The sequence below is a fragment of the Pogoniulus pusillus genome, chromosome 5, assembly GCF_015220805.1.
Source record: "Pogoniulus pusillus isolate bPogPus1 chromosome 5, bPogPus1.pri, whole genome shotgun sequence".
NCBI classification, from domain to species: Eukaryota; Metazoa; Chordata; class Aves; order Piciformes; family Lybiidae; genus Pogoniulus; species Pogoniulus pusillus.
The window spans coordinates 20,684,972-20,697,999 of record NC_087268.1 but is presented as its reverse complement, the minus strand read 5'-3'; the positions used below and the strand labels follow the sequence as shown (position 1 = coordinate 20,697,999).

The following is a 13,028-nucleotide window of genomic DNA, read 5'->3' as shown; positions in this document are numbered from 1 at the left end:
AATGGAAATGGGAAGCAATGGCAGCAACTTGACCTGGAGAATTACTTACAGATGATAGATGAATGCAGCAGCTAAGACTTTGTGGCCTCTTTGGTCTTTGGCATTTTTACAACACATCAACTGGGTTAAAGAATGTTACCACTGGCAAAGACTATCCATTGCAGAGTGACTGAAAACTGGACATAGAACTCAATTCTTTTCACACATGACACCAAGACACTGTGAAGACAGGACTAATCTGTGGCTCAGCCCAGAAAATCTAAGCAAAAATTAATCCCATGTCTGAAGGCAGAAGCAATCATGAAAAAAAGGTGGGCAAGAGAGAACAGAATCTCCTGCCTGCATAGGAACACAGGTTGTTAATAAAACACAGCTAATCTGCTACAGAAAGATGGCTGGAGACAAAGACCAGAGTGTGGGGTGATGGAGGAACAAGGGAAGGGGAGGGGGTGTCACTGACCTGGTCTGTGTCTGCATGGACCCCAGGAGACTGAGTGGGTGGTACCTCCTGCTGGACAGCGGCCACAGCCCCGTTGGGCATCAGGATGAGTTGAGAGGCAAGAGGCACATTGCGGCCCAAGGTCCGGTTTACCTGCAACAGGTTCCCCAGCTGTGGCTGTTGAGGGAGGGTCAGGTGATGTGGAATGAAAGCAATGGAGGGGAAGAAAGACAGACAGCGAACCACAAGCAAACAGATTACAAAGCAACACTAGGCTGCAATGGCACACACTGCAAAACCCCCAAACTCCACTGCACTGTAACATAACCCTGGAGGAGGAAGAAACTGAAAACAGTTTCCATATGAAAATGAGCACTCTTCTATCAAACATGGGCCTGAGCCAGCTCTCACAGACTAGCTAGAAGACTAAACTAAGGTACTACTGAATGTTCAGATGTGTATCTGGGACTGGTTGAAAAACAGTGATAGAAGACATACATCCAAGACCAGGGTTGCTTGAAAAGAAATTGATTACAACCTGTCAACTGAGGCACAGAAAATATTTTTCAAGTGTGTAACCAAAGCCCAGACTGACTATAGAGTCAAGCCTAATATTTTCTACTTAGCAGCACATCAAAGCAACTGTTCATGTTGATTTTTGTTTCTAGAGCTACTTGAATTCTGACTTACATGCTGAGCTCAGCTGTGGTAGAAGAGAGTGATTTACTGTTACACCTGATATACTGATACATCTGTTCCAGCATTGAACCAAGAGTAGCTGATTTCTCTAAGACATATATTTCACATTTATGTTCTAGTGAGAAGTGCCAAGGGATCTTTAACATCTATACAGAGCAGAGATAAAAATGGTTCTTAACCATCCCACCTGAGCCACACAATACAAAGCTTATCCACCCTCAAAAGCTGAGCCCAGAGTCAAATTTTTGGTTTCATGGACAAGAGGTTTCCTCGTTCCAATTTGAGGTATCCTTAAAGCTAGAGTTAGTGCAAAACCATTTGTAATTCCAAACAGTGAAACGACTGATGTGGCCAGGAAGTGGAGGTCATAGTCAGGCCACATTTTGTGTACACATCTCTTACCCGGAGATACATCTGGGCCTGTGACTGGTTGAGAGGAGGCGAGGTGGCATTCCCAAGGAGCACAGACTGCGTCAGGGTCGTGGCACTGGGAGAACTCACGCTCTGTGATCGACTGATCAGCTGAGCAGCTGATGTGGTGGCTAGGTTGATCTTAGGACAGAGAAAAGCCTCAAATCATACATGAAGAGACAAAGCCAAAGAAATAATTACAAGTTCTCTTAGTGAGTTACAGCCTGAGCAGACATTTCAGTTTCTTCCTGTATATCATAGGAGGACCAAGAACAAAAGAAGAGTTCTTGTCTTAGAGGGCTTCTGTAAGAGGCTACGGAATCTGAACTAGCCAAAGCTGTGGATGCTAACCTCATCTGTACGCTAAGCCCAAGTATCACTGCTGGCATGCAACTGTAATAAAGCATCCAAAAGCAATACATATTCTCCAGCCTCTCAACTAAAAGTGAAAAAAAAACCACAAGAAGCAATCTCTACTCTACCAACCTGCTCTCTGGACGAATCCCAGTTCCTCAACAGTCACTACAAAAATCAGATTTGCTGTCATTCAGCAAACTACTCATCCTGCTTTCAGCTAGGACAGAAATAATTTTTAATTCTTAGTAGCTAGATGTGGTAGTCTGAGGGCTTCTGGGTCCCCCTTAAACAAAACCATAGGGACAGAAGCCCAGCCCAGGGGGATGGACCTGCTCATCCCAGGATATTGTAATATTGTTATTCTAGTCCCTTTCTGCTATCACAGCTTAAAAGATAGTGCCTGACTGCACTTGTATTCCGTTCTTTCCCTGCCTTCCTTGCTTCCATTTCTCCTCTCTCGGAACAGCATGCATTCCTCTGATCTTGTGGTTCATGGGGGAGCTGGCAAGCAGTGAGTTGGGCCACTGAGGCCTTGTAGGCCCAGCCTGGGAGGGAGAGCAGCTTCAGTTTACCTTAGAGGTGGAAGGAGTGGAGGATTCTAGAATCCCAGTTTGGGTCTGGTGGATTTTATACTAATTCTACCTGATTGCCATATATATATATATATATATGCTCTTTTATAAATAGAATTTCTCTCTAAACTTCCAATCAGTGTACAGTACTCTCATTCTTGCTTCTGCAAAGCAGTAAGAGTCAATTCTGTTCTCCAGAACTAGGTATGCTCGTGGCCCAAACAGGAACACTAGAATAGTGCTGTGGTTTGGCTTCAGACTAGAATTTGGTATGAAAAGAATGTTGATAATATACTGATGTTTTTATTTGTTGCTAAGAAATCAAAGACTTCTCAGTTTCCCATGTCTTGCTAGTGGGCAAGTGCCCCAGAAGCTGGCCGGATCTGTTGCTTTGGCTATACTCCCTAACAGGCCAATGGAATATTCTGTATCATACAAGACCATGCTCAGTTGAGCACAGGTTAGTTGGGACGTTGGAGCTCTCCCTTCCAGGGCTATAGCTTCAGGACTTTCTCCTCAAGAATTGCTATCCACAAATGAGCTGGGCCTCAGCTGGTGGGTGCTGAGGAATTGCACTGTGAATTATTCATTTGTATATTCTATTATTACTATTATTATCATAATATTTTTATCTATTTACATTATTAAATTGTTCTTATCTCATGAGTTTTACTGTCTTTTTCCCACCAGAAGCAGGGAGGATGAGCAGCTGCATGGTGCATAGTTGCCAGCTGGGGTTAAACCACACCACAACTACTATGCCCAAGACAAAAACAAAAATCAAAAGCTTTCCCCTTCAAGCTGCTCCTGACTCCTCCTTCAAAGTCCTAATCCTTTTCTAATCCATGACAACATATCCCCAAGGCCTCAGCAAAGAGAGATCAGTGTCTACCTTTCCAGCTAAGAGGCCTCTCCCACTTGGAAACCTCTGATCTCCTCAACCCCCTCCAACAATGCCAGCACCCCAAATCCTCAAAGTTATCTGCATCCTGAGGACTCCCAGCATTCTCAGAAGCTGTGTTTCCCTGGCTGACCTACCCTCCTAAAACACAAACGGGAGAAAAAGCAAGGCAGGGGACAGCAGGGCAATTTTGATACATATGTGAGGGACCAGTTACTTACAGAGGCCTGAGTGGTGGTGGTCTGTTGGGGGGTGCTGGTGTTGGGGGAGCTGGCCTGTCTACTGGCTGCAATCGTAGCCTGCAAGAGAGATTAACAGAGAAATGAATACCTGGAACAAACTTTTCTAACCACTACAAATGTCTGTTGTGCCCTACAGATCAGGTGCACCAACTCAGTAAGGTAACTCCTCTTCTCCAGTTCAGTTCTATACACTATGCAAGGCAGTGGACAACAGACCCTTCCACAGATTTTCAGAACCACTGCAACAGGGACTAATAGCCAAAGGGAACAGCTACTGATGGAAATAGCGTTACACAGACAGAATTGTATTCATATCAGACATAATCCACCTTTAACGGATGAAACAGGTGAGCAAAGTTGTTAAAGAACACAAATAATAAAATCACTCAACAATTAAGCATTCATAAATTATCATGATTTGTATATCTCAGAGAAACACCCTCCTGGCTGGACAAGATCTACCACATGCTCCTCTAGCTAGTAACTGGAAAAAGAAAACATGGGCTTGTAAGTTTCAAGACAGAAAATTCAGTGGATACTGCCTGGAATTTCACTCACACAAGACCACGTTTATTCTCAGAGAAGTAACAATCCATGGCTCACGTTAATACAGTCTTTCAACACTACTGCATCTACCACTATCATCCATTGTGTATCTACAGAAGGCGCAGCTGCTGGTCAGAGAAAATTTCTTGATGTGGATGCCAAATTTTATCTTCCCTTGTGTGATGGTTTGGGTGTTCCTCACCCCACCACCCCCCGCCCTGACTTTGGAAAAAAACACCTTAGCGGCTCTGGAAATTGAATGAAGCTTTATAATTACAGCTTAGCACAATATACAAGCAGATATTTACATTATATACAGTTATATACAGAAATATACAAGTTAAAAGTTAATACAGAAACACAACAGCCCTTCCAGAAACCTGAGTCCACATGAGGGGCTCTCAACCACCCTTCCACCTTCCTCCCACTCCCCTACCTTACCCCAGATCTTGTCTTATGTTTAAAGTAGGTTTGAGGGTCGGCCCGGGGGCTTAGGAAGCAGATGGATTTAGTCACACAGACAGCAGGTTAGGTTAGAGAGAGAAGTGCAGCCCCAAAGCCCAGACAGCAACTGCCTTATCTATGTTTCAGTTCTTATCCATCTCAGCAAGCCTATGAGTGAAGTAAACACCACCACTGCTTCCTTTTCACAGCCTGTAATCTAGTTCTCACCAAAACATTCTATCTAGCTTCAAACTAGCACACCTTGCTTTGTACCTGTAACCCAAACACCTCTTTGAATCAGGCTTCCAGTTTACCAGCTGTTTGTATTAGCTTTAAACAAAGTGTCTGAGGACTTATTGTCTCACTGTGGATCAGGAACACCTGTTGGTGTACAGGCAGAAAAATCTCTGATCTCGGCAAACAACCTAATTCTTCTCCTTCTGCCCCTTGGCAACTCACCTGTTGGACAGCAGCCAGGCTGTGAAGCTGAGCACTGTTAAGCTGCTGCTGGAGCATAAACTGGTGGAAGTACTGGGCTGCATTGGGCTGCCTCTGGAGTGCTTGCAGGGCCTAGAGATAGAGGAAAAATCCAATTGTCAAAAATAGCATGCCCTTGAAATGCAATTAGAGAGCAATGAAGAAATAAGTAACAGCCACAAGACCATTTCTAGACCTATGAAAAAAAAGCAAAGTGACTAGATTGGCACATGAAAATATGTAGTACAGCTACAAATTTGGTAACAGACTGAATCCCAGGTGTATTTCAAGGCAGCAGGAAGCACACTGGCAAGACTTCAATAAATTCCAGGAATCTGGGGATGTGTGTGCTCAAGCAGACAGACAAGTGTTACAGTGTACTAGATATATGGAGGATATATGCTACACAGAGGAACTGGCATGATAAACTGAATGATTTGCTCTACAACAGCAGGCTAAAATCAGGCAGGATCATAGCAGGGATTAAATCTAAGAGGCTGGACACTGGAGGAGTGGTCTATAAATTATGAAGCAGAGTATCAGCCTATGGGAACTAAACATTTGGCCTAACACAAGGATTTCTAAAACTGAACACACAGCTGTCCCTCAAACATGCTCCCACCTCAATACACAACTCAGAGGAACACCAAAGGGCTTACCACCACCTTCGCCTGATGCACACACCACTCCAGAACACAATTTTATCTCACCTGTACAGCCTGTCGCTCATAGAGAGACATCTGCGATATCTGGGGACGGGTGCTTCCTCCAGAACTGGAGCTCCCGCTGGTGGAACTGGAGTTCTGCTCACTTTCAGTCTCCATGGTGACAGGATCCCAGGAACTCAAGCAGACTCCAGATCTGCACTGAAAGAATTGAAACTAAGTCAGGCTAGAGAAAGAACCAAAGCATATTTCACTGCATTATACAGCTTTTTTACTGGAATATCTCAGTTCCAGGCTCCTTGTGCAGCTCTGCTGTATCACAGGAACTGGGTATGACAGGGTTCTGAAAGCACCCAGAAATTATACTGTTTAAAATCTTTCATTTCCATTCTCAGGAATGTAACACACATTCTCATATTTTTATTGCCATGCTACAGTTGGAATCTACAGCACCCTTAACTCTCATAAAGGCAGCAAAGGAGCAGCTGCAGCCCATGTAGAAAATCACCACAGTTAACAAACCTGATCACTTCTCCTTCAAAGGAGGCTACTGAACTGAGGTGAACTGCACTTTGGCAACTTCTGATCTGCTCTTCCTCCAGTCCCATGAGATCTATAAATTTCCCCAAACTCCAGTGCCCTGCTGCAGCTGTAACAATTCAGTCCTCCGTCTCCCATTTTACCCCCCAGCCCTCAACTATTTTGTTAATTCTCTGATCCCATGGACTTTCTAGCTAATTCTTGTTCCTGGCAGAAACTAACTTAAATATCAGACTGAAAGCTGATATCCATGGTGTCTAGTTGCTTCCAGAAGGCAGATAATTAGAAGCAGAGGAGATGAAGGGTTCACTGGCAACACTTGGAGGTGAAAGCTGCTAAAAAAAACAGTTTGGGAGAGGGAGATCTTCCAGCAATAGAAAGACAAGTTGCAGTGAAACACAAGACTGACAAAGGGCTATCACCAGGACTGGAGAAGGCTTTCAACAGCCAAAGGGTAAAGAAGCAACACTGAGAATGCTTAGAAAGAGATTACGACATTGGCAAGATCAAGGCATTTCCCATAGCAAGAAACACAGACTACATAAGGAATAGAAAGGGTTAGAATCGTTAATTAGGACAACGAAGCTGGTTAGAGGCCTGGAGCATAGCCCTATGAGGAGAGGCTGAGGGAGCTGGGGGTGTTTAGGCAGGAGAAGAGAAGGCTCATGGGTGACCTCATTGCTGTCTACAACTACCTGAAGGGAGGCTGTAGCCAGGTGGGGGTTGGGCTCTTCTGCCAGGCAACCAGCAACAGAACAAGGGGACACAGCTTCAAGTTATGCCAGGGGAGATCTAGGCTGGATGTTAGGAGGAAGTTGTTGGCAGAGAGAGTGATTGGCATTGGAATGGGCTGCCCAGGGAGGAGGTGGAGTCACCATCCCTGGAGGTGTTCAAGCAAAGCCTGGATGGGGCACTTAGTGCCATGGTCTGGTTGATTGGACAGGGCTGGGTGCTAGGTTGGGCTGGATGATCTTGGAGGTCTCTTCCAACCTGGTTGATTCTATGATTCTAAAGGGAAAGTGCAGAAGTGCTTATTCAACATAATTGTACCAAAATCTTTTTTCCTTTTTTTTTTTTCCCCAACCTTTTAGAATAATACTACTACTATACCATATGGGAAAAAACAAAAAAGCAGGCTCTGGTAGTCTCAGTATCACTGTCGGTCTGTTGGTTTCCAAAACACCAGCCAGCTCCCCTGCAACATATCGAGAGGCCTCTAAATGAGAGCCTGTTGTCTAGACCTTTTCAAACCCAGAGGTTGAGCTTCACAGCCTTCACCAAACACAACTTTTTCCAGGTACATTAAAAAACAAAACAAAACAAAAAAAACAGAGCAGCATAGAAAATGAGGTCCAACAATAGCCTCAACCAGACAACTGTTAAAATTCTGGAATGGTGTTAAGAGCAACAGGTGACTTTAAAGTAGGGCAGCAGCCGTACCGCTGCAGAGGATGGCTGGCTCAATCAGGGAACTGATGCTACAAACCTGCTCCTTAAATATCTGGAAAATTCTGTCATGGACGAGCAGATAACTTCTGACCCATTCTTGTCTTCCCCATACACCTTTACTTGTACTCAGAAGTCCTGCCCAGGCATCTCCCTCCTAATCCATCACTGGCTTCAGTTTTAGCCACTGGTAATTGACCTACAGTCATCTCAGTTGAGAGGCACCCTCTCCTACCAGGCCACTGCCATCTTCAGACACAACCCTATTACAGGTCAAAACAGTGGGTCATATCTAGGCTATAAAAGCTCTGGAGAAAACAATTTGCCTTAAATATCTTTCTCAGGGGGCAGCACCTCAAAATGTAAATGGAGCCTGGAAAGAATTTGAGAAGGGAGAGAACAGACTTTTTAGAATAAAGAAAAACTGTGGTCAGTAAGTTAAGTACTTTGAGGGAGGGTTAAATGCAAGTCAGAGTGAGGTTACACATGCTACAGCAAGTCAACCAGTAGCTTAGCTACCACTCACAGCTTGAGTACTGTGTTCAGTTCTGGGCTCCTCAGTTCAAGAGAGATGTTGAGATACTAGAAGGTGTCCAGAGAAGGGTGACAAAGCTGGTGAGAGGCCTGGAGCACATCCCTGTGAGGAGAGGCTGAGGGAGCTGGGGGTGTACAGCCTGGAGGAGGCTCAGGGCAGACCTCATTGCTGTCTGCAACTACCTGAAGGGAGGCTGTAGCCAGGTGGGGGTTGGGCTCTTCTGCCAGGCAACCAGCAACAGAACAAGGGGACACAGACTCAAGTTGTGTCAGGGGAGGTCTAGGCTGGATGTCAGGAGAAAGTTCTTGCCAGAGAGAGTGATTTGCATTGGAATGGACTCCCCAGGGAGGTGGTGGAGTTGCCATCCCTGGAGGTGTTCAAGCGAAGCCTGGCTGAGGCACTTAGTGCCATGGTCTAGTTGACTGGATGATCTTGGAGGTCTCTTCCAACCTGTTTGATTCTATGATTAAGAAGGAATTTGTGACCCTCAGCATCGCAACATTTATTTTGCTTCTGGTGTTCACTAGATCAATCTGGTAACTTTTCAGAATAGCTACACCGAAGAGCATTTTCTGCCTGGTCAGCAAGTTGAATTAGTTCACTTGGGATGCTGAAAGTGTTACTGAGAGAGAAAGGAAGTTAAGTAAGGTTCAGCTTAGCTGTAGCACATATCAACAGCTTAGCAGCTGCATGAGGAGAAACCTGCCTTCTGGTGCTCTGGTCTACCAATCTGTGCTTCCCAGCAAACAGCATAATTGATTCTTAAAGCTTCCAGCATTTTTTCTTCTTAAAATTAGGTTCTAGCACAAACCTGCAGAAATGTTTCTGGGACGAGACATCAAAAAACATTGATCTCAGTGTAGGGAGATGGCTTTGGGGGGACATGGATCATCAGTCTCCCTTTGCAGAGGGCAGTAAGAATTCAAAGTTGCTTGCAACAAGCAGGGCTATCCAGCAAAACTCTTCAAACACAGAAATGAAAAGAATTCACCTAAAGATGCAGCTCTGTGATAGTGTAATCCAATCTAAATACAAGCTATGCCCATTGAAAACAGCACAGACTACACTCCCTTCCTCCTTAGGCATCTTCTAGCACCCTCCAAAAATGTAGTGATCCCTGGGCTATCAGCTCATTTGACTCCTCTAGCTGCTGCTCCGTAACTTGGATAACCTAGTGATGATGACTAAACCAGGAGTTTTCCAAAATATTTAGTTAACCAACTCACCTAGCAAAAGTAACTAGTAGTCCTCACTCAAGCAAAAAAAAAAAAAAAAACAACCCAACAACATAGAGTAACAACGTGTCTACTGCTTTAAATTAACCTATCAACAGCAGCTAGAACTGCATCCCTAAAAATGACAGGGAAGGATAAAAAGCCACGAATGACAGCACAGTGGGAAGGAAGAAAACTAGCTCGTGAAGCAGTATGACAACATGGGCCGGTCCAGACCCTGTGTGACCTTAGCATACACCACAGCTGGCTGATCTACGAGTTCCTGACCTTTCTCAAGTGCAAGAGCAAAAGAATCTGGTCAAACATCTACTCTAGTCAACACAGGGTAGAAAGTAGCAAAGTTTTGCTGGCTCACCCCATCCCTTTCCCCCAGTGTACAACTGTTGCCAGCAGAACATTTTCTAATCTCATAAATTGTTTCATCCATGAAAAACTAACGAACAAGTAACGTTTGCACGGGTCTGCCTACATATTTTGAGGAGAAAGAAAATTAGCAACCACGACCACAGTTCACTCCTTGCTATGTTAACCGTAGTTTTCTACAACAGCCTCTCAGCTCCTTAAAGCAGAGGCATGTAAACTCGCCGGAGCACATCCACTGTGCTCTGGGATGCTCTGGAAGCTGAAGACTCCCGAGAGGTGCACGGACCCATGTACAAACCTGTTCCCCAAACCAGAGCAGTGCCTGGCCCGTCGGACGCCTTTCCCTGCCGAGCGGGACTGTTGCAGCCGCCCGGCAGGGTGGGCGGTAAGGGCAGCTCTGCCTTCTAGGCCGCCGGCAACTCCAACAGCAAAGTTAAGCCGAGAGGGAGCGTGCAGGAACCCTGCCCGCAACAAGGGAGGCGGGGATGCACGGCAGGATGCCCGCCACCAGGGAGCTAAAGAAAGGCGCGTGTTTAATGCACGGCTACCTGCCGGGGGAAAGCGGCGGCGGCATCTGCCTGGGAGCGGGAATTGGGGCTGCGAGGGGGGCACTTCTCGGCCGCTGCTCCCGGGGACGGGCAGACAATGGCCGCTCTGCCGCCACTGTCAACTTCCAGCTCGCCTCGGCCCCGGGATACTCTCCCCTCCGCAGCCGCCCGCGTTCCCCGGGCCCGGCCTCACCTGCAGCCACCACGGCACTGCCCCGCTCCGCACGGCTGCCGCAGCAACGCCGCCGCCACCGCCACCACCACGAACCTGCCCGCCCGAAGCACCCCGCGCTGCGGCGTTACCGGAGCCCCTGAGGCCGCCGCCGCCGCCTGACACGCCCCCCTGACACGGGACACGGGCCGGGAGGGGCGGGGCGGGCAGTGCCCGGCGGCGGGGGGGTGCCGTTGTTTGGGAGAAGGCGGAGCCGTGGGCGTTACCTCGAGGAGGCGCCCGGCGGGCCCGGGCCGGCCGCGGCCTGCAGCAGCAGCCTCGGAGACAGGGGCTGGCAAGACGGTGCTGCGCGGGACTTAGAGCCGGCCGCCGACTCGGCTTCTCCTGTCCACTAGTGCCTGTGCACGTCCCTGCTCTGCCTGGGGGCGCTCTGGGGGCTCCCTGCAGCTTTAATGCCTTTCTTTTAATTTTGGCGTCTGGGGCTCCCCCCGGTGCGTCACTTCCTCCCGCCAAGCACCTCCGGTCACCTGACCGCCTTGCCACACCCCCGCGCCGCCGGCCGCCGCTTTGTCGTTGCCCCGGTGACGGCGGCCGGGGCCTGGCGAGAGAGCCCGGGCTGCAGCGTCGTCTAGTGCGCGAGTGGGGATCGTTCCGCTCAGCCTCCTGGCCCTGCCGAGAAGGGGGACTCGGTACGCCGGTACAGGCCTCCTGCAGAACCTTGTCGGGGAGGAAAACCGAGGCACCAAGAACTTGATACAAGGAACCGAGGCTGAGGGGAGACCTCATTGCTCACTGCAACTCCCTGAAAGGAGGTTGGAATCAGCTGGGTGTTGGTCTCTTCTCCCTAGTTACAAGTGATAGAACAAGAGGAAGTGGCTTCAAGTTGCACCAAGGGAGGCTGAATCACAGAATGTTACTCGAAAGATCATCTAGTCCAACCCCCCTGCCAGAGCAGGATCACCTATACCAGATGACACAGGAATGCATTCAGGCAGGTTTTAAATATCTCCAGAGAGGGAGACTCAACAACCCACCTGGGCAGCCTCTTCCACTAATCCATCACCCTCACAGCAAAAATTTTCTCCTCATATTTCCATGGAATGTTCTATGCCTCGACATCCACTCATTGCCCCTTGATGCCCCTTGATTGGGCATCACAGAGAAGAGCCTGACTCCATCTTGGCACTCACCCTGTACATATTTGTAAACATGAATGAGGTCAGCCCTTAGCCTCCTCCTCTACTAACTAAACAGCTCCCGCTGGGTTTTGGTCTCTTCTGCCTAACAACAAATGATAGGACAAGAGGAAATGGCCTCGAGTTGCAGCAAGGGAGGATTAGGTTGGCTATTAAAAGAAACTTCTTCACTTGAAAGGGTTCTCGAGCCTTGGCTCCTCAGGGAGGTGGTTGAGTCCCCATTCTGTTTCAAAGGCACAGAGATGTGCTGGGGGACATGGTTTAGCATCAGATTTGGTAGATTTAAATAATGGTTGGATTCAAAGTAATTGGACTTGATCATCTTAGAAGATCTTTTCCAAACAAAATGTTTCTATGATTCTATAATAGATGTGTGGGGGTGTCTTTTCTAATTTAGATGGAAATCTGGCTGGTTATCTTGGGGGAGCATGCCGGGGGAGAGAGGGCAAAGACTTTTAAAGCTGTTCAGAATAAAAAGTCAGATAGTGATCAAAGTGACAATGTCTAGGCGGGGAACCCAGACAGCATAATCTCTGTGAAACAGCCATTCCTAAAACCCTTTAACGACTGGGTGAATGGCACAGCCATTTGTCTCTGTTCCAAACTCCACTGAAGTATATTCAAGGGAGGAAATGCTGGTTTGTGCAAACAAAGGGGAACTATTGCAATGCATAAGCTTTAGGACTTGATAGGGGAGTGCTTCATCTGTGCTACTGGCGGATGTTGGAACGATTAAAGAGAATCTGAGAATTTGGAAGACTGCGTTGGTATGGTTGGGTAAAGAATTGCAGGCAGGGAAATGAGGGGATCAAGGTGGATTGGGAAAGAAGTGTGTGACAATGGAGATGGGTGACCTAATCTGCATCGCATGCAATCGGTTCACCTGTGTGGTTATGATCTTTACTGTGTGCGTGTTTGTGTGATACAATAACAACCTGTGGTCTGTGTGGCCAGCAAGTAGGATGAATAGTTTACGGGCCCAGTATCCCAAGTGACCTGTGAAGGCCACGTTTCTATGTGCTCTAGTCCTTCTGTTATAAATTGAGAATGACTCAAAATCAAAGTGTCCAGGTTACAAATTTATTCAATTAGGCAAGTAGAATATGAGCAAAGTTACAGCGCTGGACGACAGGGGAGTCACCGCTCCGCCAACTGCCGTGACAAGTCTCTCAATTAGCCTATATTTATACTATGTTGTCTGCGTTGTTCCGCCCTGCAAATTACATAAATCCATCCTTTC

The 13,028-nt window shown here is 47.2% G+C and overlaps 1 protein-coding gene across 8 annotated transcripts in view; it reads right to left on the bottom strand.

Moving 5' to 3' along the window:
- Positions 1 to 11,069, bottom strand: part of PHC1 (polyhomeotic homolog 1) — a 31,671-nt gene extending 20,602 nt beyond the window's left edge. For 3 of the 8 annotated variants that reach the window (XM_064143450.1, XM_064143457.1, XM_064143458.1), the window contains exons 1-6: positions 10,859 to 11,069; positions 5,799 to 5,954; positions 5,071 to 5,181; positions 3,601 to 3,678; positions 1,541 to 1,690; positions 461 to 616 (exon numbers count right to left, since the gene is read on the bottom strand). In XM_064143450.1, coding sequence (XP_063999520.1) covers positions 461 to 616; positions 1,541 to 1,690; positions 3,601 to 3,678; positions 5,071 to 5,181; positions 5,799 to 5,912 — 609 coding nt within the window. In that variant the 5' untranslated portion in view covers positions 5,913 to 5,954; positions 10,859 to 11,069. Of the gene's footprint in view, positions 1 to 460; positions 617 to 1,540; positions 1,691 to 3,600; positions 3,679 to 5,070; positions 5,182 to 5,798; positions 5,955 to 10,613; positions 10,764 to 10,858 lie in introns of those variants that run through there. The other 5 variants (XM_064143455.1, XM_064143454.1, XM_064143451.1 and 2 more) reach the window with 5 other exon arrangements.
- Positions 11,070 to 13,028: the final 1,959 nt, after the last annotated feature.